At 39.7% G+C, this 26,214-nt stretch overlaps 1 protein-coding gene and 1 long non-coding RNA gene across 2 annotated transcripts; one reads left to right on the top strand and one right to left on the bottom strand.

Annotated features, from left to right (window-relative positions):
* The first annotated feature begins 637 nt into the window (after nt 1-637).
* Nucleotides 638-14,589, top strand: tmem240a (transmembrane protein 240a). Its single transcript, XM_067527235.1, has 4 exons — nt 638-1,446; nt 1,841-1,947; nt 6,294-6,502; nt 13,283-14,589. Exons 1-4 carry the CDS (start codon nt 1,390-1,392, stop codon nt 13,435-13,437), a joined length of 528 nt encoding a protein of 175 aa, XP_067383336.1. The 5' UTR covers nt 638-1,389; the 3' UTR covers nt 13,438-14,589.
* Nucleotides 14,590-19,652: 5,063 nt separating this feature from the next.
* LOC137139442 (uncharacterized) lies at nt 19,653-26,132 on the bottom strand. Its single transcript, XR_010916325.1, has 6 exons — nt 25,791-26,132; nt 24,659-24,734; nt 24,124-24,180; nt 23,436-23,539; nt 21,928-21,955; nt 19,653-21,813 (listed from the first exon to the last, which is right to left on the bottom strand). It is a non-coding gene; the product is annotated as an uncharacterized lncRNA (long non-coding RNA).
* Nucleotides 26,133-26,214: the final 82 nt, after the last annotated feature.

Genomic DNA, 26,214 nt, shown 5'->3' with positions numbered 1-26,214 from the left:
TGAGTTTTTAGTGTACTGCATCTTTGGTTGTCAGTTTAGCTTTTCATATACGTGCAGTTCTCTTGGACTTTTTCTACTCAGAGTGCAGAAAGCTAATTGGCAAACATCTATAAAATTCCATCACATAAGGTTTCAGGACAGAAAGCACCGAGCTTTGTGTAACATTTGTTAAGGTATGAAAGTTATGTACTTACATTCGGAATTTCTGAACCTTTTCCCCTCGCCTCTGATTATTTAAACAAATAGCCATAAGGAATATTGGCTGAAAAAAGGTTTCAAGTGCAGAATTAGTATGATTATTATTATTATTTTTTTTTTTTTTGGACAGAAATTTAAGATCTGCAGGTTCTGGAAGAGACATAAAGAGCAAAGCAGCATTTGTGTGCATGCCTGTCTGGCTGTGTGTGACCAAGTGGCGGTATTGAAGGGTAAAAGGGGTTAAGCCTCTGGAGAAAAAAGGAGGTTAAATCATCATCAAGAGTGCCGTTCTTGAAGGCTGCTCCACTGCAACTGCAGGTATCCACTATAAATAATGAGCCTATAGGCCATAAAGGCAATTTGCATCTCTCCCCCTGTCATACCACCCACTATACACTCTTTCACACACATACACACACGCGGGCGCGTGCACAAACACATGCGCACGCACATGCACTAAAGGTGGGAGTGGATGGTCGTGTAGCTGCTGGAAGCCAGGATGGGATAATCATGCGTGTCTGCCGGGCGTTGATGCAACTGCCTTTGCTGGATCCGGACAGGACTCTGGGCGCAGGGTGGGTCTAGTTCCCGACTGGAGCTATCTGGACCTCATGTCGATGTTATCAAGCATTCCGGTAAAGACGAGGGCGATGGCCACGAGAGGAGTTGATGCAGCTCTTTGAAACGTCCAGTCGAGAGACATCGACCGTTTTCGCCGATGGAGGACAGGATTCGCCGGTAATAACGCACAGCCCCGGTTTGGAATAACTTGGAACAGGGCAGAAAGGAAATCGAGGCACCCCTTAGAGGATACCGAAGGAGCCCATCTCATTTTTCCTTCATGTTTTTCTTTTTTAAATTGGGATAGACATAGAATCACGCCTGGAACAAACGGATCACTTTTGCATTGGTAATTAGGAGAAGACAGCCTCCTTGGAGCGAGCTGCAGCCGCATCCGACCGATATACTTGGATGGAGAGGGCGCAGTGAGGGCTGACAGAGCCGCTTGCAGTGTGTAGGAGGGGACGGAGGGAGACCGGGCAGTTTGAAGGGACGGGGAGCCAGGAGCGGCGCGGAGGCTCCATGAGCGGCTCCTGCGGGGACAGAGCGCCCAGAGCCCAGCCGGAGCGTCTCCACTGCCGCGGGTAAAAACCCCGGGCTTTCAGGACGACGGCCAGTTTAGAAGTTTTGATGCATATGATCACAACCACCATGATTTTTATGATTCTTGGTGCTTCAGTTGTAATGGTAAGACATCTCCACCTCCCTCAGCCAAAATATGATTTTCTAATTCACCCACAGTGGCTAATAGCCATTTAATCAGATTATTACACATGCTCCACTAATGTATGGCATTTTGAGAGAAACTACCTTAAAGCAGGCCACCGATGACATGTGGAAGTAGGTTAGCCTACCTATAATAACCTGCTGTCATAAATAAATAATCTAAGTCCGTTTTGAAGCAAGAATCCCCCTCTTAGCGGGAGGATCTGCCAATGCAATGGCAATTTTCTGTCCTTTTTTATGGCCCCCTTTTGTTGCTATTTGTGTCAATAATAATGCAGAGAGTCACTCGGTGTCTGCAGGAATAGCCTAGCCTATTGCTTGACATGTCCCAGCTGACTGGCATGGTTCTTTGCAGGCAATAGCCTGTTTAATGGACATGAACGCACTACTGGATCGCTTTCACAACTACATCTTACCGCATCTACGAGGGGAGGACCGCGTCTGTCACTGCAACTGTGGAAGGTAAATGCCATCATCCTCGAGCAATATTTGTTTGTGTAAACATTGTGGTTTGTGCTTTTAAAAAAAACAAAAACAAAAAAAACGTCAATTCTTAATTGCTGAAGAGGCCTCGAAGATTTCTGGCGGTGAAGCCCCGCAACAGCGAACCTGAAATCAACACGGTTTGGCGTTTACATAGCGACCGATGTTTTAACGGGGCTTTTGACAGATGACACATTTGGTCGCGATGTGTTTTTCACATATCGTATGCGAGCATTTCGGGTTTTGCTGCATTTAGCCAATACGAAGGTGTGTGTCGGGAGCCATAAATAGGTAATGAACTGTGAGCAATGTAAGGCCGTTGAAAAAAAACAATCTGAGCATCAAGTGTGCGATTCTTACAGGCCTGTGACGTCGGCGAGATTATAAACCTGCTGGGCCTATAATTCTCAACATATGTGTGTTGAGGGAAGTGGTTATGGCTTGCGAATTGCTGGCTACTCAACAGCCTACCTGCCGTTTGCTGCCAGAGAGAGCAGGTTTAAATTGGGGAAACACAGCAGCGAGACACTCATTAATAGATTAATTGGGTATAATCTGCATTATTATGCAGCTACCATCAACAGAAAGCGTGTAATACAGCAGGCTGTGGACTGTGTGGATGAGCAGAGGCACAAATGGTCCTCTGCCTTTTTTCTACAGTGCTGGAGGGTATGGCAACAGTGCTGGAACAAGATTTAAAGTAAGAGTCCTTTTAGCCAATAGATTCACACCTATGTTGTCTTCAGCTATTAGATTTTGAAAGGCCCATGTCTTGCAGGCAGCCTAGCTGTAGCCATGAGAACAGTTTAGTGGTGTACGAAGGGAAATGTCACTATTCACTTGGTGCAAGCTGAACAGATGCACATTAAACGAAAACAGCAGTGTAAAGTGTGTTCATGCTGCAGTGAAGGGGTTGGTGTGGCAGTTCATTAGCAGCATTAACAGGCCCGTTCCACTGTCGTTTTGTAGCCTGTGAATTCAGAAATGGGTCATTATCAGGTGGTATTAGGTTTTGCTTGTCAGACCTCTTACACCCACCGTATGTGATGTGATATAAACTAATTAAAAAAACAGGATGTTTGGAGGTTGGTGATGAGATGATGCATCACTGACAGTCTTATCTTGTAATATTTTGACAATTATGCCATCATGCTACAAGAGGCCTAATTATAAATGCAAGCAGAATTTTGACAAAGTAAAAAATAAAGTAATCCCAGTATAATAAAGTAATTATACTTTTTATCTATACTGCCAAAAAGATCATCCGTCTTTTATTGTAGCATTTGTTCAATGCACAGGCATTGATTATATAAAACTTCTGCAGCTAAACCTCTGCTCCTTCTGTTAGTTTCCAGCTTGCTGTAGTGTCTTTCACTGACCTGGAAACACTCCTGAATCAGAGTCCGTTGTGTGTTTTCACATAAAGCGCAGAAACGTGGGATACATGGATGGGCTTCTCTTGTCTACTCTTCCATACGTGAGGAACGGAGGTGCTGTGACGCCCACAGGGCTAACCTTATCAGACTTGAGGACACAGCCAGTGTCATTGTATTTGGCAGCCTCTGTACTCTGATTTGGATGTAGTTGTAGCTTCTCTGACGGGGTGAAGCCTGGCCCGCAATAGCTGCCTCTGGAGTGAGGAAGGAGTGGATGTTACTGGGTGAATTCTTTTTTGGTGTCATGTTGTTTTATGAAACTGTACGATGGTTGTACTAAGATGCTCCTTATGAGGAATTTCCACGGTGAAATAATTACAGAATAGTTTTTATTTTTACACTAGAAAAGAACAGCACACATACACAAACACACACACACACACAAAGAATTGCAAGGTGCTGGAGAACAGGGCTTAATTTGATAATAAAGTCACCATGGAGTAATTCTTTCTTTTATTTCAAGATGTAGGGGCAAAAGCTTCTGGGAAATGTAACAAACAGGAAGGGATTTGGTTATTTTAACACCTAGATTTGCTTTGGGTTTTTAGGGAAAGGGTTTTGTTAATGGACCTCAGCAGCTGCATGGCTCAGGTTGATGAAGTCCAAAGGTGGGATTTAATCCCCCATGTGGCCCCATTGCTTTTTCAGTAAGATATTTGATGTGCTGATCTGCATCATCTTTTTGTTCTCCGTATTTGGCACAAAATGTTTTGTACCACTAATCCAAGCATCATCTGCCAATCATAGTTTCTGTTAAGGAAGTTTGTGTAGGTGGAGATTTTGTCTTTGTCTGTAGCTGCTCATATTTCTTTAAATTACAGCCAAGCAGGTCAGAGACATTAGTACAACTCCAGTGACAGGACATCACAAGATTTTGCCAGTGAAGATGCATGAGATACTGGGTGTTAAGTACTGCAGCTTTCATTAATTACGTGTTATGCCAGTCAATGGCAAATTAAGCAGATACTGTATGTAGTTAAGTATGTAGAAAACCTGATACAAACTGGATGAATTCACCAGGCAGACAGAGTCTAACTGAGGGCACTGTCATGTTGCATTACAGAAAATGTAGAATCTATTGTTTTAGGAGCTACATCCAAACTATATCAGCCAATTCTCCATACATATCGACCTCACTACCAAACCATACTAGTGTTTTCAGAAATGCTAAACTACATTGGAGTATACTGTTTTTTTTGTACTCTTAAGTCTTAGTACAAGCAGTGTGCCTATACTCACATCCAGCCATTAAATCTTTTGTTTATGTAATTTATTTGTCAGAAAACAGCATGTGCTGTTAGATTTCTTCATTCACTTCTCAGAAAAGCAGGTAATAAGAGTATAGTAAGACTTATAATGGGCATAATGTTGTCAGTAGCTGCTTCAACGGTTGATATACAGAGCTGTACCGTATGACAGATGTCACTGATCTGCCGCAAACATATCTTTTCTTTTAAATTTACATTCTCTCAGTATAAAATTAACATATTTTTCACCACCGTTCCTTTTTCTTCTCCCGTCTGATGTTGCCACCTGGTGAGCTGCAATCATGCTCCCTGTAGATCTGTGGAAAAACAAGCTAAATTGGCTTTATATTGATTCCCTTCAGATTTTTTTCCTTTTGGAACAATTAAAATAAACTCTATGATTGGTATTAATATGACTCCACCAGAAAGACCTAAAAAAAGATGAAGCTCACTTTGATTAAAATAAGAAAATACTCTTGCATGCTTGGTACATTTTGCACCATAAGTTTACACAATTACCATATTTTAATTTATCCCAAAACCTTTTTGTTGAACAGGTAGGGACTTTACCTCTTAGATAAAGAGAGTAAATGCCAGGCTACATGGCACCTCAGCAGTACTCACTGCAGATGATAGCAAGGTACGGCTCACTCTCTTTTCAGGCCATGAGGTTTTTCTGCTAATTCAGTATTACAACTCGACCATAAACTTTTCTGCCTAAAGTGCAGCCTGGGGACACCCAGGGGACCTTGAGGGGGCTTCAGGGAGGTTTCCAGCAAAGCTTGGATTAGTGCAAATGCATTAAAATTCAGAAATCTCAAGACAACACTCAAGTTAGAAACTCTCTATATAACATAAACTATTCTCCCTGCAACTGCTCATGCATGTATATTAATACATATTGTCCAAAAGTGTCCACCTTTCCTTTTTTAAGGTCATTTTATACAGAGTATTGGAAAATTAAAGTAAACACCAGAATAATGAGTAAATATACAAAACAATCGCAGATGCTCCCATATTCCACATTTGATGGGCTACTTAAATATTTTAGTTTAGGCTTTCTCAACCTTGCTCCTCAGGGACCCTTTTCCAACTATGCCTACTAACTGCTGATAACCTTCATCAGGTGTGTTCAGGCATTCAGACGATGGAAGTTACTATTTTAGATGAGAGTGGGGGCAAAGACCAAGTGAAGTGGTATTTTCTGACTTTTGATTCACTGAACACACCTGATCCAGGTAACCAGTAGTGGATACGACACTAGTTAAGTAGAAATAGTTGGAAATCAAGCAGCACACTGGGTTCCTAAGGCCCTGGGTTAGGAACCAATGCTTTAGTGAATAAAAAAATGTATGTGTATCATACACTGTGGCCTTCACTGTCATCAGATTTCTAAACTATATTATAGATATTTTTTGACATGTAAAAAAATGCTCTTCACCATCATCAAACAACAACATTCAAATGACAGATGAAAGTTTGGTTTTGCTTCATTACCCATCTATGTCTCTTAGACATGTTCATTGTAGCTTTGCTCATTTTTATATATTGTTTAAAGGATGATTGCCTGGACACAAAATTGATATTTGATATTGTCAAATGTGTATATCTAACGCTCCCATTACCTTCCTGCTCATCCCAGGCATCATGTCCACTATGTAATCCCATATGACGGGGACCATTCCTTGGTGGACTCGTCGGAAAACTACTTTGTGAGTGACAGTGTGACCAAGCAGGAGATGGACTTGATGCTGGGGCTGCTGCTCGGCTTCTGCATTAGCTGGCTGTTGCTGTGGCTGGACGGAGTCCTACACTGCGCCGTCAGGGCCTGGAGGGCGAGCCGCTACTACGGTAAGATAGACACTGTCCGATGCAGGGACGTGTGAATAGAGTTAAATCAAGATAAAAGAATATTAAAATATTACACATTTTGAATGAAAGAATATGTCACTGCATGTTCTCACACATACACACACACATACACACACACACATGGATATTTTTAATTTGAGCAGTTAAATAACAACATCTTCCATTAAAGCCAAAATGCCTGTTTAGAAAAATGTACACATCCACCATGTAGCTAATTGTACACATGTAGCTAATTCACAGTTGACAGAGCTCTAGAAAATGACCTTCCCCCCATTGCTTGTCCCATTTCTGGCTCTTGTTGCTGACTTGTTTCTCATTTTACTGTGCCCTCCTGCAAAATCACCGCTAAACCTTCCAACTATGTGATAATTCAGACATAGGTTATCAAGGAAACTAGATTGAATTTATGTTTTGGATCTTTTTCATTAATAATGCTCTCAAGGACACAGTATAGTAGTCATATGGAAATAGAATGTTGTAACTATCATTGTATACAAATCAAAATTGTGTGTAGAATGAAAGAAAGTATAAATACTTTATTTTGAGAGTTTAGTTTGAAACATCATCCAACATCTATTTGATTTACTCTATTCTAAAATTGACCCAGTTAGTAGCAAAAACCAACAAAGGCTGGAAGCAACATACCAGTGAAAATGTTTTAGAGGGAGAAAATAAGTATTGTGAACTCTTTTTATGTGTCTACTGTAAACTGCTAAATATTTGAAAGAAAAGGTTCTAATAATTAATAAAGATATAACAATGCCATGGATCTCTAAAGTGTAAAGTACCTCTGAATTGTACCAAAACACAAAACACTCTAACTATTTACTTACCACCTCTAGTTTATGAAGCAGAGAAATACAAAGAATAAACGTTTACTAAATGAAGCACGGTTACAACCAACAATTAAAAAAGGAAATAAAAGTAGATAAAAGAATTTTGAGGAAGGATTTCAAATAGGGCACTGACTTACAATCCTGACATCCTCGAGCCCGGATATCTCATCATGATGAGGAAAGACTTGAATCCCTCGAGGGGCTCTGGGGCTCACACGCAAGCTCACACTGGGCTGACAAAATCACATAAATAGGCTGACTTAAGTCTTTAAAATCAATTCTAAAATTGACAGGCAGTGTGTGAAAGGGCTACAAGGATTTAAGTGAGGTGGTCCCTTCTTTGTTGGGTATGATTAGCCTAGGAGCTGTGCACTGAACTGACTTTAGTGTGTTGATATTCCTCCTGCTAAAACCACATGCGTGTCACCAGAATCAAGCCGGGAGGAGACTAAACCTTGAATGACTTTCTCCTAATCAACAAATATAAGAAAAAATACTTCTAGGGATGTATTTTACTCAAATAAATGACTATTACTCCAGTTTAGTAAGCAGTGACAGACCTGTGATAACTGACTGAGATTTGGATCCATTAAATTATCATGTTGATACCAACAAAGCTTTTCAGAGAACAGATCCAAATATTGTGGTGCATTCTGACTAAGGAAGAGCTGAGGTCAAGAAGAAGTAAAAATGTTTGGTGTAGTGACATGTTGGACGCCATACTGGTTCCCTGAAAATATCACAGTAACAACAAGACACCAGTCACAGTTAGGGCTGCAACTAGCAATCAGCTGTTTTACCAATTGGTCAAATCACGATGATTAATTTAGATGTCCCATCAAGCCCAAGTCACACTTGTGTATTACAGGCTGCACGACAGGAGACATGAGAACAGCACTGCTGTTTAATGAGCCAATACTAAACGTTTTCTCAAACAAAAAACTTTGTGGTCTTAATGATTTTAATTAGCTACAAAAGATATTAAATCTTGTCACTGTGCCGATTTTCTATAACTGTGGCATTGACTGGAGCTGATCAATTTTTGGAGCCAAAATCTATCACAATTATATTGTGATATTAAAAAAAAACCCCACAAAACTTTGTTTTAATTAATATTGAAATCATATTTAAAAACAAAATGAAGCACCTGTTTAAAATATTGATGTTAGTGCATTTTCTGGTGTTGACGTCACCGAACACGTCAGCCAATTGCAGCAGCTTACAGCTCAGTTGTAAAACAGTTCCAGCAGGACTGTATGTAAGTGGTAAGTGGTATCGGTTTAACTTTTGATGCAATAGTTCCAGAAATGTCACATGATACACAGCAATCAACCATAGACTATATACAGGGGGTCTTGATAATGTTATAGAGAACAAGGGTCAGTTACACTAAAATCAACTGGTGGTCATATTGTTGTGGCTGATCAGTGAACTTAATATAAAACCTGTTTTCATCCCACATTTTGAACAGCAGTGGAGCTCGACTGCACATACAGATGATCTACACCTGTTAACACAGTTCATTTGGGGTTTTAGTGTCTGTAAATAAAATATAGACAACAATCTCCTTTATCCTTTAAATCCATATCAATGAATAAATAGCAGTATACAGTGGAGAAGCTACGCTAAGCTTTAAATTCATGTGTCCTCAGCTATTAAGTCCTGTCATAGACATTGTAGTTTTCCAGATTGGTTACAATGCTGGTGGTACATGTAGTTTTTTGTTAACTCGTTACAAAAAGCTGCTCAGTTGAAATGAGACCACACCCTAAAGGGGTTGTAGAGTACACTCAGTAATAAAAGGGTCATTTGTCACACATCTCACATATATGCACAAATACACTGAAAATAATATTAATTATGTCATGCCAGCTGCAATTCTGTTGTCTAATGGGGAAATCTTGCTTTGCTGTCATTTATATAAAAAAACTGTCACCCAAATTGCTTTTGTGTGATGATAAATATAATAAATATATGAATACATATTCAGTAGTTACAGAGAAATAGACATTGAGAAATACATTTCTTTACTACCATCTGCTGTGCTGTATTGAAGGCTACATTCCCACACACCACGTTTAAATCCAACTGAGTGCGATCCTTAATTTCCCGTCTCCTGTCAGCGCCTCTTCTCTGAAATATCTATTTCACTTCTCCTACCATCTCCTCCTGACAGATGAAGGATGCATGTTTCTTTAGCACAAGAAAAGAAATGCAGCAGATGAAATGAGTCAGAACATGTGGTGTACAGTTCACCAGCGCCATTTGGCTTCCATGGTTGTGGAGACACAAGAAAAAAATAAAAAATAAAATAGAAAAAGGCGTTCAGTGAAACTAAAGCCAAGCAGCTATTACACACACGTGTGAAATCACGACATGACAGCATGAAATCCCTCATAGTCTGGCAGTCTGCAGATGAGGCATCAACCACCAACAACACAGAGGATTCATCTCAGAGCACTGGCAAGACACTCGCTCATGAGCTCAGTATTAACATCCTGGATTATAGTGTTTTAGTTTCACACGGTCACAATGGTTTCACAGACATTCCACTGTTACCAAGACTCAAATCTAAGAGGTGGGGGGAGCACTAATGAAGAGTTTTTATTCCTGTGGCACAAATTAGTTACATGTGTAAAAGAAGCAAAGACGTGCCAAACAGGATTTAGGTTGGATATTCTATCTGCTCTCTGCTGTTTGCCGCTTAGTGTCAAGGCACGCCTGCATTGTGGAGGTGACCTGGATCCTCACTTTTAAAGATAATGCTAAAATAGGGGATATGTGACCTGGATTCTTGGACTGCCATCCAAAAGCTCCTCAGGCAGGATGGAAAAGTATCAAGCAATGATCACAGAATGCTGGTTACTACTTATAAGTTATTTGAAAGTACACTAATACAGGTTTTTAGGATAGAAATAGCACATGGAATTGAGGTTTTTCTTATTGTTTTGTAAATGAGGCTGCAACAAACATGGTGCGTGACTTGTGTAAGTGATGTGTTGGTGAGGGTTTTGCAGCATGTGCGACAGATCTGTTTTCTCAGTGTAAAATACATTATCGTAAGAAAAAAAAACACCCAGAGAGGAGGGAACATCTGTATTCATCAGCAGCAGTTATAGAGTGAGAGATATAGGCTGCTTCTTTGGTACTGGGAGGGAATGCCCCTCGCCTGTGTGTGTGTGTGTGTGTGTCTGCTGTGACGTTAAAGTTAGGTCACACTCGTTTAGCCTACCCAAGATGAGGAGTGAACGTGAGCCGGGGAAGGGTGTGTGTGTGTGTATGTGGGTGATGAGGGTGTGGGATGGAGATGCTGTCATATCCCCAACCCCCACTTACACACACACACTCCCCTCCAGAGCTATAAATAGAATGAAAGAGAGCAGCTGGAATGGCAAGTGAGAAACACACACACACACACGCACACACACGCTCAGACAGAGACAGTGCATTGAGATGCACATTGATTCCTATTGCTTTTCCCCCTCCTGACTCCATCTCTACCCCCCCTTTCACTTATTGAATCTACTTCTGGCTATGTTCCTTACAATGCTTCCTGCTGTAAGTACTTTTTAATTTTCTTCTTATCACTGATGTGTCGTGAGAATCCGATACCGGAGCCTCTTGTTGCAAAGACACAGGGGAAAGAAAAACAGAAAACAATTATAAAAAATGGAGAAAACCTATGATTTGTCGTTCAGGGTCAACCATCGTCTCCTTTTCTGCTGCCTCCCATTTCTGCCTTGCATTATCCTTTCTCCTCACTCCTTCTCCGTCCTTTTATTTAAATGAGAGAAACCTGTCTTTGTTGCCCCTCTTCCTTTGGATACCCTTCAGAGCAGTCCTTGTGGACAGCATACCCATTCACAGCTATAAATAACTCCCTCTCCCCCCCCCACCTCCTCACTCCTAATTTCACCCCCACCCCCACCACCACCCCTCCCTCCACTCGCGCATCCTCTAGCAGGGCCATTTGGTACTGGGTTTGCTGTTTAGGGCTCTCCCCACCTTCTCTCACCCCCCCTGCTGTCTCTGTGGACCTTGCATAGCCACGCCAGCTCCAGTTTATAACCCGACAAGCACGACTATCTGCTCTGTCATCCCCTCTTCAAGATGTGCGCCACACATTCATGAACAGATTTCACTTTCTAGAGTAAAGCCTGTGTATTCTGTAAGTATAGTAAACCGTGTAGGCTGCTCTTTGGTTAAAGACAAACATTTGTGTTTAATCTCACATGGGAAATCCTATTTGACTGCATACAAATTATACCCAGATACATGTGCAACAGTGCAGCCAAACACTAATGTAGAGCATCAAGGGCACAGCCACGGTGCACTTGAGGAGATTGGTGCCGTTTACTATTGTCTCGTCTCTGTCATTCTGTCCTCACTCTAAAAACCTCACCCCTGCTTCCAAGAATTACAAAGTGTTACAGCTTGATGAAGCTGGTGACTAAGAGACATATTAAACGTCCAGTCTCCAGGACCACATTTGTGTGGAGGTCATAACTCACTTTTATGGAGAGACAATTTTAGTTCATTTTTTTCTCAGCTTGAAACACATCTATATCTGTTTTTTAAATTCAAATGCCAATGTCAGCCTGGCCCTAAATTCATACATACATCTATCTCTGGAAATAAATGAGTGATTAAAAAAAAAAAGCGCTTGGATTACCTATAACATAGAAATGTTCACAGCACAGAGATCTGTCTTCTGTGTTGCTGGTCCTGCCTGACTCCACCTGGATTTAGAGCCAGAAAACCAAGCTAAGGCGGGTTATACACTATTGTGGGTCTTGATCTCACAACTGTGTCCTCAGAGCTATGTGGCTTTGAAAACCTGCTTTCAGTTGTCTGTGCTCATGTCTGCTCATGTCTGAACAACTACTTGTCTTTCCTTGATTCGTGTCCCTGTTTCCTGTCTCTATTGTCAACTGTGGAATAAAGGGAAATGTCCAAATTAAAAAAGTGCTCAGGCTCACTTTGTTGCACACTGTGTCAGAGCTGTGGCTATCAAGTATGTTGGATCCTGTGGGGCTTTATAGCTGTGACCTTGTGTGGGTTATCTAATTGGCGATCTGTTTTAATAAAACAACCCATATTCCACGTTTGGTTAAAAAAATGATGTACATCTTATACACAACAAACATGCAGGTGCCAGCTCTTTAGAAGTCTACGATCACAATATCTGTAATATTTTGTACATAAAAACAATGGATTAAGTTGCTTTGCTTTTTGGTTAGTCATTAAAGCGATGCTTTAAATGGTAGCCCACATATTAGCAATTTACAAGGTATTTTATAGAAAATATTTTACAATATGTATCCAAAAGTTCAAGTGGCTCCAAAATTCCAAAGATTGCTGCTTATGTTCCATGTAATATTAGAATAAATACTAAATAGAGGTGGTTTTCAGGTGGTATTTCACAAACTTTGTTACTTTGTGTCTGTAAGTAAGTATTGGTACATACTGCACAGTGGTAATAGTATTGCGCCAAAGTATACTAACCTTTCTTCATTCAGCGTAGGTTTCAGGATAGGTTTGACAGAGAGCAACCAGAGTGAGAGTGAACTCAGGGAGTTCCCCTTGGGGACAATAGTTCATAAAATCAGGCAGCACTTGCTAACCTTGAGAGGGGCCCTGTGTCTAGTTTTGAAACCTAAATATTTCAGTGTAGTAGGCTGAGATTGAGCATATTCTTAAATAAATGAATCTTTTATCGCTTTCTAACCAAAACAATTCAGAGAACGGTCTTTTTCTTACCCGGGTCGCACACATACTCTTACAAGTGATTTCATGCCCTGTTTTGAAGTAAAGAAATAATTTGCAATAGAACCGATCGAGACGCGTACGTCTGATTCTCAAGCAACACCTGAAACACCCGCCTCCTCTGATTGCCCTGTTACCTCTTATTTCCTTCCTCCAGATACCCCGTCCTGGTCATGGCTGCCCCAGTTCTGCAACCTTCGAGACCTCCGTCGCCGAGCCCAGCTCAGACAACTGGAAGACTCCAGCGGCAACATGGTCCACATCAAGCAGAAGCTCTACCACAACGGCCACCCCAGTCCCCGCCACCTCTGACTCTAAACAACTCAACAAACAAACAAAATGTAAAAGTAGAAATGCTCCTTTATAATAAATTCCCCTTACCTCTCCAAAACTCCCCTTTCCCAAACTGCCCCTTGGCCAAGTGTTGCCTCAGAGTAACCTGCCCTCCTATACTGTTCACAACACGGCCCCTGAAACCACACAACTAGACTTTCTGATGCGTAAACCTGGCCCCTGTCAGCACTAAAATAAAGATAACCCCAAACCGGAGCAAGATGATGATTATTTGTTGCTACTGAAATCTTGTCTTATGTCCATGTCCACCGTTGTGGGAGAAGGAAGAAAAAAACATTTTTAAGGGTGTTTTTTCTGTATAGAGACATTTTCTGTGTTTATTGTTAAACTTGGCATGCTCTTTAGAACAGGGTAAGATGTGGGGAGTGTGTGGAACAGGGCGGCAAAACGGGTGTCAAGATTTATTTATTTATTTATTTTGTTGGGGTTTTTTTGGCTATCGGGTGGGAGGGGGACTTTGTTGGTGTGGGGTTGGGGTGAATGAGACTGGAGGGTGGGTGGGTTTTGTGATGGTTAGATTGCTGCTTCTGTAAATAGTTATAAATATGGGCAAGTGGGATTTAACAGTCTTTAAAAAAGGGGGTGCGTGGGGGAATTTTTGTGTGAGTCGTTTATCAATAGAAAACCTAATGATGGGCTGTGTGGGTAAAGATTATAGGAATGGAACAGAAAACTGGATGTGAAACCATGTGGATTCTGCTAAAAACACAGATTAATTAGCTTTGTTACTTAGTGAATTAACTGAATGTATTAATTTTCCCTGTAAATATGTGTAGGGGAGGGGAGCGTGTAGGGTTGTGGTCAGGGGTTCTCTTTGCTATATTATCACTTTGGGAGACACGAGAGGAGAAATACATGCCAGCCAAGATGAGTCTGTTCAATACACACACGCCTTCCTCTTCATCGTCCCCGCACTGTGCTCTCAACAGCACAGTTCAATTTTCTTTATCCAATTCCCTCTCACTTTATCAGGAGCAACCAGCCTATCAGCAGAGGGAACCCTCACCCAGCCCCCAGCCCCCCCACCCCATCGCCCTCTCTGTCCAGACATTGCTGTTGTGAGGATGAAATGTCTGTTTTATTAAAAGTGCTATTGAAGCACAACAGTGACCTCTGATGTTTGATTGTGTCATTCCAATCATACGAGCGAGGACGAGAACACGCTCTCATAGCGAGAGGTGATTTCCAAGTACCAACAACAGACAGATTACACAGAGGGGTCCTGCTGACAGCTTCAGTTCTCTTTATTATAATTCAAATTTCATGAGCACTGACTAACAACACTTCAGAAGTGACTGACAATGACAATGACATCCTGACGCAACTGAATAAAGCCCTCTACTAATGTCCAGTGGTACATGATGACACGGTCCAACAGCAGGGAGAACAGGGATTTAAAAGATTTCACCTTGGTTGGGTTTTCTTTAACAAATACAGATACAGCCCTTCAATCTGTGACATTTACACACTGCCCGCCTCAGGTATAGGCTACACAATGTCAATTACTTTTTAACGAATATAAACAACAGATAAAACTGAGTATTTTTAGTGTTAATTAATACAAATCCCAATTCAAAAAAGTTGGGATGATGTGTAAAACATAAATAAAAATAGAATGTATTGATTTGCAAATCTCATCAACCCATATTTTATTCAAAATAGAACATAAAGAATATATCAGATATTGAAACTGAGACATTTTACTGAGGTCACATGTCAAACTGTCCTTAAGCAAGACACTGAACCCCAACTTAGTTGCTCCCTGTGAGTGTTGGTCAGCTTCATAGCAGCTCCCCCCATCGTTGTGTTAGTGTGTGTTTGTGTGTGTGATTGTGAGTTTGAATTGATGAATGAGAAGCAGTGTAAAGCGCTTTGAGTACCAATAGGTAGAAAAGTACTGCATAAGTGCAGACCATTTACCATTTACCATTTCATGGAAAATATTAGCTCATTTTAAATGTGATGGCAGCAAAGCATCTCAAAAAATTTGGACCAGGTGCAAGAAAAGGCTGGAAAAGTAATTGCTGCAAATCCAAAACAAATGGAGGAGCATATTACAACTAATTACATTAATTGGCAACAGGTCAGTAACATGACTGGGTATAAAAGGAGCATTCAGAGAGGCAGAGCCTCTCGAATGTAAAGATGGGCAGAGGTTCACCAATCTGTGACAAACTGTGTCAAAAAATTGTGGAACAATTTCAGAAAAATGTTTCTCAACGTAAAATTGCAAAGACTTTGAAGATCCCACCACCTACAGTATATAATTATCACCAAACTCACCAGACTCAGAGAATTAGAAGGAATCTCTGTGCGCAAGGGACAAGGCCAAAGGTCAAAACTGGATGTACATAATCTTTGTGCCCTCTGGTGGTGCTGCATTAAAAACAGGCGGGATTCTCTACTGGACATCACTGCATGTGAACTCAGGGACACTTCCTGAATCACTGTGAACACAGTTGGCTGTGCAATCCACAAACGTAAGCTAAAGCTGTATCATGCAAAAAAGAAGCCACATGTGAACACCATCCAGAAACGCTGCTGTGTTCACTGGGCCTAGGCTCATTAAAATGGAAAACTGTTCTGTGTTCAGAGGAGACTGGAATTGGACATGTTTTTGGGAAACCATGGGCACTGTATCGTGTGGACTAAAGAGGAGAGGGACCATCCAGCTTGTTATCAGTCGACTGATGGCATGCCTATGGCATCAACCTCAGTTTCTATGTTGGGAACAACTACTGAGTCCTCCTCTACCTCCTCTGTGCCACTGCTGTTTCCACCCCAGCTTCCTTGGCAGCAATCTCGGTTGTGTCAGTAGCAATATCTCTAGAACCTGTATCTGTTCCACAATCTTTGTAACCAAAGTCTCTGTGGTCAGTTTTGTGCAGCAGTCAAAGTCTCATTAGGTTCCTTCTAAGCTGTGACTTCAGTTTCCACTGCAGACTATGTTGGGATGATTTCAGCTTCCTTTGAAGCCTTTTCAGAGATTGCGGGTTCGACCTCCTTTACAAGTGTATCAACCACCCGTGTCATTACAACTAAGAGCGTCTAGTTACAGTACCACTGTTTCAGACTCACTGCAACTTAATCCGTGTCCTCCCAAGATGAATTTCCATCTCTCCAACCCCCTTGGGACTTCTTTTCTATCTCCTCTGTGATGATTATCTTAGTTTCCGTCACACTGGCCACATCTGTTGCTTTTGGTTCAATCTTTTCTACAATGTTTGCCAAAGAAGACTCACACAACTGTGCTCCATTTCCTCTGTGACCTTCATAGTGTCACTTGTTATTTCTTCTTCTTCCTTTCTACTTCTGTGGCCTCTTCCACAAAATTAGTAGTTGTCTCTTCCCCGCTCACAGCAGGCTTTTTTCTTATCTGGTGCTTTTGGGAGAGGATTCATCTTCTTTAACCTCAGTGACTGTGTCCTTCCCCTCAGGTTCCAGTGAGTCCATACAGCCTCTACTCTGTATTTTCTTTAACCAAAGTTTCTGCCTAATTTTTGAGGTCAGTTTTTTTTGGCCAGTGTGCTACATGTCATACTTTTTGTTAGTTTCTTTGTGTTTCTCTGAATTTGTCTTTGCCTCCTCTTATTCTGCACAATTTGGTTCAGTTGGACAGTGAGTAACCTAAGCCCACAGTGTGGGTTTTTACCTCATTTGCCAGTTAGTGTGTCTGGCTGTATCTGGTTGCCCAATCTGCCCTGTGTTTCATACACAAATTGTGAAGAAGTTCAAGTTTAATCTCGTCATGACTTAAACTACATAAGGATTGCACTGTAAGTGAGCCTTGAACCTTTAAATTGCTTCCATCATTGATTGTTTGCACATTTACGGCTGCCAGTTGACCAATGTGCCCTGCTTCCACACCACTACATTAGCACCAAAAGACCATTTCATGAAGGCAGTAAGTAAAGACTCAGACATCAATTTGGTTTTAGGACTGAACACATTATACACACACTGCTGTGCAACCTGAGCTGGCAAGACGACCTCTAGAGACCAATGCTTTTGGTCTATGAGAGGCCCCCTGAGCCCACAAATCCTACTAAGCCACACACATCATCGTAATCTCACATTTACACTACTTTACTCTTTCACACATACCACTATACCCTTTTTTATGGACAATCATACAGTCTTTTGTTTACTATTATACTATTCTACACAGATTACTATTTTCTCTAACACACCGAAGAACACTTTCTTATACACACTATCATAATCTCCTACACAATAGTTATCTAACATAGATTACTATATTCATATGCCCATGTTATATTATTGCATGATGTTTATGAAAAAGAGGATGATATTATATGTACTTAAATATGATAAAAAATGTGGGCAACAGTGTATGTTTAACAAAAATTTGCATATGTATAAGTAGATATTTCACACTGCACTGCAGCAAATGAACGAGAGATGGATGATAGATGTATATGACAATTGTCAAGTATAAGAAACAGAATTATAGATAATGTAAAAAAGTGACTGGATATGTGAAAGACAATAGTTGTCAGAGTGCAAGAGTTTGATTAATTCAGAAATAATATTAAATTCTCAGTTCCTGATTGGCTTCTGTGTATACTAAAAGAGATTTAATGGCTTTGACCAAGTTTGGTGAACCTAATCGACAGTCAAGTTCGAGGCATGTTTTTTAATACATGCATTTGGGACTTACTATGAGACTTACTATTATTTAAACATATAAATAGTTTATAATGTGATAAATGTAATAAATAAGAAAGAAATGCGTAGCATTAATTTAGTAAGTCAAACTCTGGTCTGGTGTGAAACCAAACGTATAGCGTGCTGGATGTGGAAGGTTGTAGTGTTGCAGGTGTTTCACTGAAAGCCACATTTTTCCAAAAAAAGTTTAAATTTACATTATTTCTTCTTTGAAAAATTTGTTTGTATGACCACATATGTCTACTTACATTTATATAATTGAACTTATCAGTTGATACATTTTCAATAAAATTCTGTTCTCATTTTGATTGTAAATTTAGGCAAAAAAAAACTTTAACATTACTTGCAGAACTATTATTACTACCACTACCAGTACTGCTGCTACTACTAACAACAACAGCAAAAATTGCAATATATATCCGTATACTCTTTTAGGCGTCCGACTCAGAATCAACTTACCTTCAACAAGGATGTCATTTTATTACCTCATCCAGCATAGGAAGAAGTTTGCAAGCATCACTGTGGCCGTATCTTAAGTGCTTTTGAAATGAGGAAAATGTGGGACTGCAAGACTTTTCATTGCAGAGATAAGAGAAGCATTCAAGGACAGACTTTCTGAGGATGTCTGGTATTATATTTAGGCTTTGCACGTTAAAGTTCATGGATTTATTGCTGTAGTTTTTAATTGAATTTTATGTTTACTTTCTTTTTTTAGCATTGAACTCTTAGTGCCATGTGGAAACAAACTGGTCTCGCCAAAGTTGCGCGAGGGCCAGGAACTGAACAGCTTTATGATTCACAAAGATTTCCGATCAAAGGCAGTGTACATTAGGCCATCATGTGTTCTTCCAATTCTAGTAAGCCATTTAAATAAATAATTTAATACCATAATCCGTCGTGGTTCAGATCATACAGGTTTATTGTTTTAGCAAGGGGCTTCAGCATGCCTGTTCTATGTTTTCATCCAGCTCTAAGAGAAGATTGGTATTTAATCACTGGTCAAGCTATTACTGTAAGCCTTGTTCATGGTGGTCCTCCACCAGGATTCATTTCACCAACTTTGTATTCCTGCCTAGTTGGTGGGAAATGTTCAGTGAAGCCTGTCTTGAAAGACATTAATGATCACGGCTTGTATGAGAATGTAAAAAGGTATAAATATTAAAATCTTTACTTCATTTGAAGTCAAGTTATAGGCCCTTTGTAGAATCTCTTAACTTGCCCCATAGGATTGATTTAACTGAGCCATTCATAGTTAAGCAAGACAACTGTAGATCGACAAAGGCAGATACAATTCTTTAGGAAATCATACTGTCTTGACCTGATGTGAATACATTTAGCCACTAATCTGCAGCTTTAGGCATATAGTTATGTGTCACAGTTCATTAGTGCAAACACAATCAAATTTCTACACAGAACAATATTTGTTTGCTGAATCAGTTTTTATAACCAAATCAGCCCAATACACAGTTATATTCAACCAGTGTGAAAAGTCAAAAACATTTTTTCAAATGGAGGCTTCCGATTTAAACATTACAGTCCTGGTTTTCTAACTTTGCTTAAAATGCAATCTTTCTTTGTTTTGTTTGATTTGTCTCGTGATTTATAGGCGTCCGAATGTACATCTTTGGCTGACCTGTTGCATCCCACAGAACCACTGCAAGTTTCCCTGGCAAATGCTGGGTGTCTCAGGCCATTAGATTGCTTTAAAGAGAGAGACCTGTTGGTTCAAGACCTTCTCATGTTTCAGGTGGTCCACAGAGTCTGTGGAGCATTTGAAAGGTTTGTGTGACACTATTTTTTTCCAGGTGGTAAAAAATATGTATTTATTGATGGATAAAGTGATAGTCTACCACGTTTTCTGTGCACAACTAAACATGTAACATTTTGACAATTGTCTGTTTATTTTAAGTTGAGGAAAATCTTGGTATTCCTAATCAACTACACCTAAAAAAAAGCAGACTCAAAACATTTCATGTAGTAGGAATTCCATTGCTGTCTGTAAAGAAAGTTTAAAATAAGCTATTTGCACGTAAAACACACACAAAAACAAAAACTTGAAACTTCATTAAATTCAATTAAGTGTCCACCTGCTTCTGCTAAAAATGAGTAAGAGTGAACAAGATTTCAAATTATGCCCCCAGACAATTCATACATTTGTCAAACCTTTTAAATTTGTATGGTTTTATATTTTCTCTTCAAGATGCTTTTGTAATTTCTGATAGAATGTCAAATTATTTTTTTAACTTCTTATTCTGCATCTGTGTTGTGAGTGATAACAATCGGATTATTCATGCGATTGCTTAGAGAAATATATTTCCTAAGGCTGATGTCCTCTGGTTGATTTGTTATGTTTTTAATTTTACGTATTTTTTTTTACTCATTTACTCATTTTCATTTTATAACTTTCCTTGAAATTCTCCATAGTTTTTATTGCATTCTTACTTTTTTCTTCCTAATTTTCTGTCACTCACTTCCTGTTAATCTCTCCTGTTTTCCATATTCAATTTTCACTCTCTTTTTGCCTTTTGAAGTTTTCCTTGTGGTACTGTACATTTTACTTGGGTATGATTGAGCTGAAATTCTTTGTTTTTTGACTGTTTTTCTGTGTAAGAGCAAGTGGGACCATCAATACTGGGTAAAATCCTGTGTTATCGCTCCAGCTTGCTTTTCACCCCAGCTGTCAGTTGAGTTCTTGCACAATCAGTCCTTGAGGCCTAAGGACTGACCCCTAACACCTGCATCAACACACACAAGCATTTTCAGGAGAGCATGGACTTGGCATTAGGTAACACAGAGGGTTAAAAAAAAAGAAAAAGCACTTTAAACTTACTGCAGTTAGTTGAGAAAAGCACTTCAGGTTTTACTGTGATACATTGCTGGTATTTTACAACAGTTGCATTATAAGGCTGTTTAAAACACTTGTGATTATAGATTTCTTCCTAATCAATTTAAGGGAAGTTTTCTACTAGTTCTGACTGGGTTTCATCTTGAGCATAAAGGCACAGTATCTCTAAGAAAATCTTAATGTTACCCTTGTCCAGTCTCTAGCTAAATAACCAAAAGTGTCCCAGATGTTTGATACATTGTCCACTGATCAACTTTGATACAGTTCACTAAGTAAATTCACTCGACCTAGAAATAATTCTATGCCATGGTTACTGTCATCACAGGGGGTCTACTGTCTCTTGAATCCTGTTCAGAACTATTTCATTAACATTAAAGTTGTTCAACGGAACAACTATATTGTTTGCAGTCCCTAATTTTGGAGGAATGTCTCACTTCCTGTAAAAAATATAATCACTTGCCAAGTTACCAGCTCTAGCACTGTTAAGAAGGGGTTTGTCCTCCCTGTGTAGATAATCCATGGTTGTTCCACTGATTTGGGAACACTGCAGCTGCCCTTTGGACTCTTGGCAGATAGATGTAGTGGAGACAAACAAGATGGAGTTAATCTGTGTAATCTAGTATGCCCTCATTTTCCATGAAGGTAAAGACATTATATTGTGTGATCCAAGGCCTCCTAACGTATACCTTTCACCTCCACTTCGGGTTGTTTGGATGATGTTTTTTAAGTTGTCAGACATTCCCGTATAGGCCAATGATCGAATTTCAAATTGCTGTCTGTCCCTGTACAGTGTCCTCCTGCTGATTCCAAAACACACCGCTATTATTTACCAACTCATTCCAAGAGACAAACAATGAGTTATTTGCAAATGTGAACAAATGAACAAAAATGTGAGTATAAGGCTTCTTACATACCCAAATCTTGGTCATTCCCTCCTAACCACTGGAAAATTGAGAAAAAGGAAAAATCATGTGGTCAGGTCCTATGGTGTCAGATTCCAATATAATGTTTTGAACACATTGCAATGCATAGGTGAAAGAAACACGAATGTCCTTCTCACTACCATTTACTTCCACACACAACTGATCTTGATAAAGAAGGTAAATACATTTTTAAGCAAAAGCTTGATATAGATCTTCCTTTTGCTCTAGTGTGACTAGCAGTAATACAAGCTGCTGGACTTTCTAGACTGTAAGCCAATCAGGGAATGAGGATTCAAGTTCTTAACCACACAATAATTGTTTCTTACTTATAATATTAATCATTCATTAGTCAAATTCATCACTATTTTCTTTTCACATTGTCATTAATTCTCATCCACCCTTTTTTGTCTTACATACACCATCATACTGTCTCACATTAACAGCATTATACTGATTCATATGCTCAACAAATCTCTCACTTACATCAATATTTTATCTCACACACAATAGTACATTCTCTCTCACATGCACAAGAATTTCTTGAATGCAAGAAAAATTCTTTCTCGTTCACACCTCTATTCTATATTTCATTTGCTACTTTAGGAGTGTTGTGTGCATGAGTGAGCATGGTAATGTCTTTAAGTGGGAATAAAAGGGTTTCTAAGAAAGTAGGGCTGTTTTTGTATATAAATATGTTTGTGAGAAAGTATGGATGTGTGTAAAAGAGTATAGTAGTGTACATGTGAGATTATGGTTGTTTGTGTGAGACTTAGTATGATTTATGGCTCATTTATGGCTACTTTTCTTTGTGGTAATGAATCAGCTCTGCTACAAAATTGCAGTAATCGTGGGTGTTATTGAAATATCATAAATGCACTCAACCATCTCCTAGAAGTGGAAACAGCCAACAGAAATATGTCAAAATACAGGCACACCAACCTTTCCCCATCCTCCAAATTTACCATTCTGTCTGGTTACTAGTAAGCACCACTATGATCCTAAGGCGAGAATATGAGAGCACTTACATGTGGCCAGTGACCTTTTAAGTTATGCTGGTGACCTTTTCGTGTCCAGCCATATACAGTGAATTTTCTAACACATAAACTTGTTGCTCTCCTTCCCGGAGTGGTAGAGGGATGCATTGAAAGTGCCTCTGGGTCCTCACTAATTTTTTTTCTACTGCGATGCAAAAATCATGACTCATGAATTTATGATTAAAACACAGGGCACCATCCCCATGCACAGCACTGCAGCTGAATTCACTGTGTTGCTTGCACAGGAACCCAAACAGCAAAAGGCTGCAGAAAAGCAGAACATCATAGAAAACAAACGTTAAAAACAGACCTTGTCTTTAAGGTTTTGAGCTTAATTGTTTAGCAGGATAAAGCAAATATGTGTGTAACCTGTCAATATGTAAAATGTCAATTATTTAACAGCTGGTACAGATAATAATGTACTACATCATTTAATGTTGAGTGAAGCAGATTAAAGTGCCCTACTATTGGCTGCTGGTGGTCACCAAGTCCAACACCTTGCACATGGCAGTGAGTCCATCACCCCATGGGTGCCACAACCCCACCTGTCGTAATTGCATCGTCCATCCCTAAATAGAGACAATGGAAAAAGCTTTGGTCATAAAGGACCAGAGAGGCAAAAAAGCAAAACAGAAATCCACAATTGTGTTAAAATATTGTCTAACAAGTAAAACATGTAAAAAATAATATTTTGCACAACTGAAGGATGATAGTGCATGAAAGAGATATGCAAATATTTTGTAGAATTCTTTTATTTCTTCAGATATGCACAGTATGTTAACATTTAAGCTCTGTGGTTAAATGTTTAATTAGTCATTGTGGTGGGCAGAGGGGGCTTAGAAACAGAGCTGGCTAATAACACAGAGTGTGTGGAGAGGGAGAAGGGAGAGAGGGTCTCTGGTGACACTGGGGAGAGATGAAGGAAACACAAAAAACAAAGAACTGAAATAAGCAAAATCTAAACTATGACAAGTCATGTACAGGCCACTGTTCTGTTTTATGTTTTGAGTGGTGATGCCCCCTCATTGCTCACCAAAGAAGGCTGCATGAACCATAAGATAATAACAGAATTAAGCATTTTAACAGCACAGAACCAGTACATGAGCGCTGAAAGCAGTCGATATCAAAACAACATAAACAGTAGATGACTCACACTGAGCACCACACCCTCGAAAGCATCCCGCAGCCTGCTTCTCACATGCTTGGCTGTCTAAAAATAAGGATAACAGTGAGAACTGCATGACACATACCATTTGACAGCAACTCACTAGAATTTCAAGGATTCCAGGAATTATGTCTCAATGTTTAAAAGCGAATACATGTGAATTATTATAATTCAATAAGAAAATCACGTTTTACTAATGAGTGAAGTGACTTTTCTGCTCAATGTCTTGTTTATTTACACACATTTGGGGGTAAAATATATACATCTAATAACTAATAATAGCTGCTTAAAACATTTGGCTCACATTGTACCTCATTGTTTTTAATGCATTTCCAGCAATTTGCAGGCTGATCTTGTAAGAACACAAGACACCAAACAATTAAATACTAAATAAGCAAATAAATGTGCAACTTATGCAGGATGTGCATCATTATGCAGGTTTCTCAATAGGAGTTTACCTATACATCCAATGGCAATCGTCATAATTTACTATTGGATGTTTGATGGCCTCTGCTATACTTACTCTGTAGGTAAACTTGTTCATATGAGCCTCAATATACTGCCAGGGCATTTCTTGTCAACAGGATTAACCTGGCAACCTGCAGGTGTAGAAAACAGGAAACACACACATTTAGAAACCTTTTCACATATTATTCGGTATATCAGACCAGTACCTCCCATAATCCTGTCTTCCTCCTGTAATAAAAGCATTGCACGTCTGACAGAGATATTCTAGTCTGAGAGTTTGTCCCAGTCAGTGATGGGATCCCTGAATCCCTCTCCAAACACTGCTCATGCTGTCCTGCCAAGAGCAAAACACAATTATTACACTCTGCTGTGGCAGCTACAACGACCGCTGCCCTCTGGGATTTTTTTTTAACAGCCACGTACAGCTAAGACAGATACAAGAAGATCAAATGCCAGTTACTCTGAGGATTAAGGGAAGTAATTTTGCCTTCACTGTAGATTCAAGGACAGTTTGTCAGGGTTTAGCAGCAGCTTTCAGGTGGATCTGTTCCCTAATTGGTTCTGCTGCTCCACCTAGGCACAAGGGCTGCCTTTACGTCAGCCTGAGGCAGGTCCATCTCTTTCTCGGCTAATTTTTACGTTCAATATTAGCAGGAATGAAAATCAAGTTCTATATAAATAGTTGATCCCATGTGAATACTTTAGTTTTGGACAACTGTCATTCAAAGCCCTGCTAACTGGTTAAGGACATTTGGAAGGAAGCAGGACTCAAATTAATGACCCTGAGGTTTGTGGGCAGTGGTAGCTCAGTTGGTTTGGCTTCTGAGACAGCTGCTTATCGGGCCTACTTTCAGTCAGCGTAGTTTGATATTTCATTATGCTAAGGTAAAGTGATTTAAAGATACACTGTTCCTTTGAACTTCTGGACTCCAATGCATATAACCTATGTATTTTCCATTGAACTGGCTCTAATTGTGATTAGCTTCATAATGGCAGTGCCACACAGTGACCTTTACGTGACATAATTACATTTTTCTGATAAATGCATTTTCTAACATAAACATTTTATACAGAAATACAAACAATTCAATCTAAATGTCAATTATTAAGTTTCATTTCGGGACAAACTGCTTTCACTATGCCAGTTGCTCGGTTATTCTCCTACTTCTCTTCTACTATTGCCTTACCTCTGTTTTTTTTCCTTGTTGGTGTACCAGCTGTGTACTGCTGTAAAAGAGCATCCATTGTCAGTTCATCTTCTCAGTATAAATACCAGTTACAAAAGAATACATTTTTGTTTTTGACACTTGAGGGGGTGGTGGCACAAGCTGTGAACACAACTCGTAAAGTTGGAGAATAAAGAAGACAATGACAATCAATGAAGTAATTCATTGCATTATGCACTTGAAAAGGTTTTTTTTTGTTGAAACTGTTTCACAGAGTCATTGGTTCAATCTTTTTAGCATTTTGGAGGCTGCAGTTTGTACTCCTATTGAACTGCATTGCATTATAACAACAAGTATTTCTTGCTTAATTTGTCCCTGCCATTTATGTAAGTGAGCATAGGTTAAATACACATCTGTCTGTATGACACAGAACAGTTCAACGTCC

This window comes from Channa argus, chromosome 13 (genome assembly GCF_033026475.1).
Source record: "Channa argus isolate prfri chromosome 13, Channa argus male v1.0, whole genome shotgun sequence".
NCBI lineage: Eukaryota > Metazoa > Chordata > Actinopteri > Anabantiformes > Channidae > Channa > Channa argus.
The sequence above is the reverse complement of the archived record's forward strand: the minus strand, read 5'-3'. Positions and strand labels throughout refer to the sequence as shown.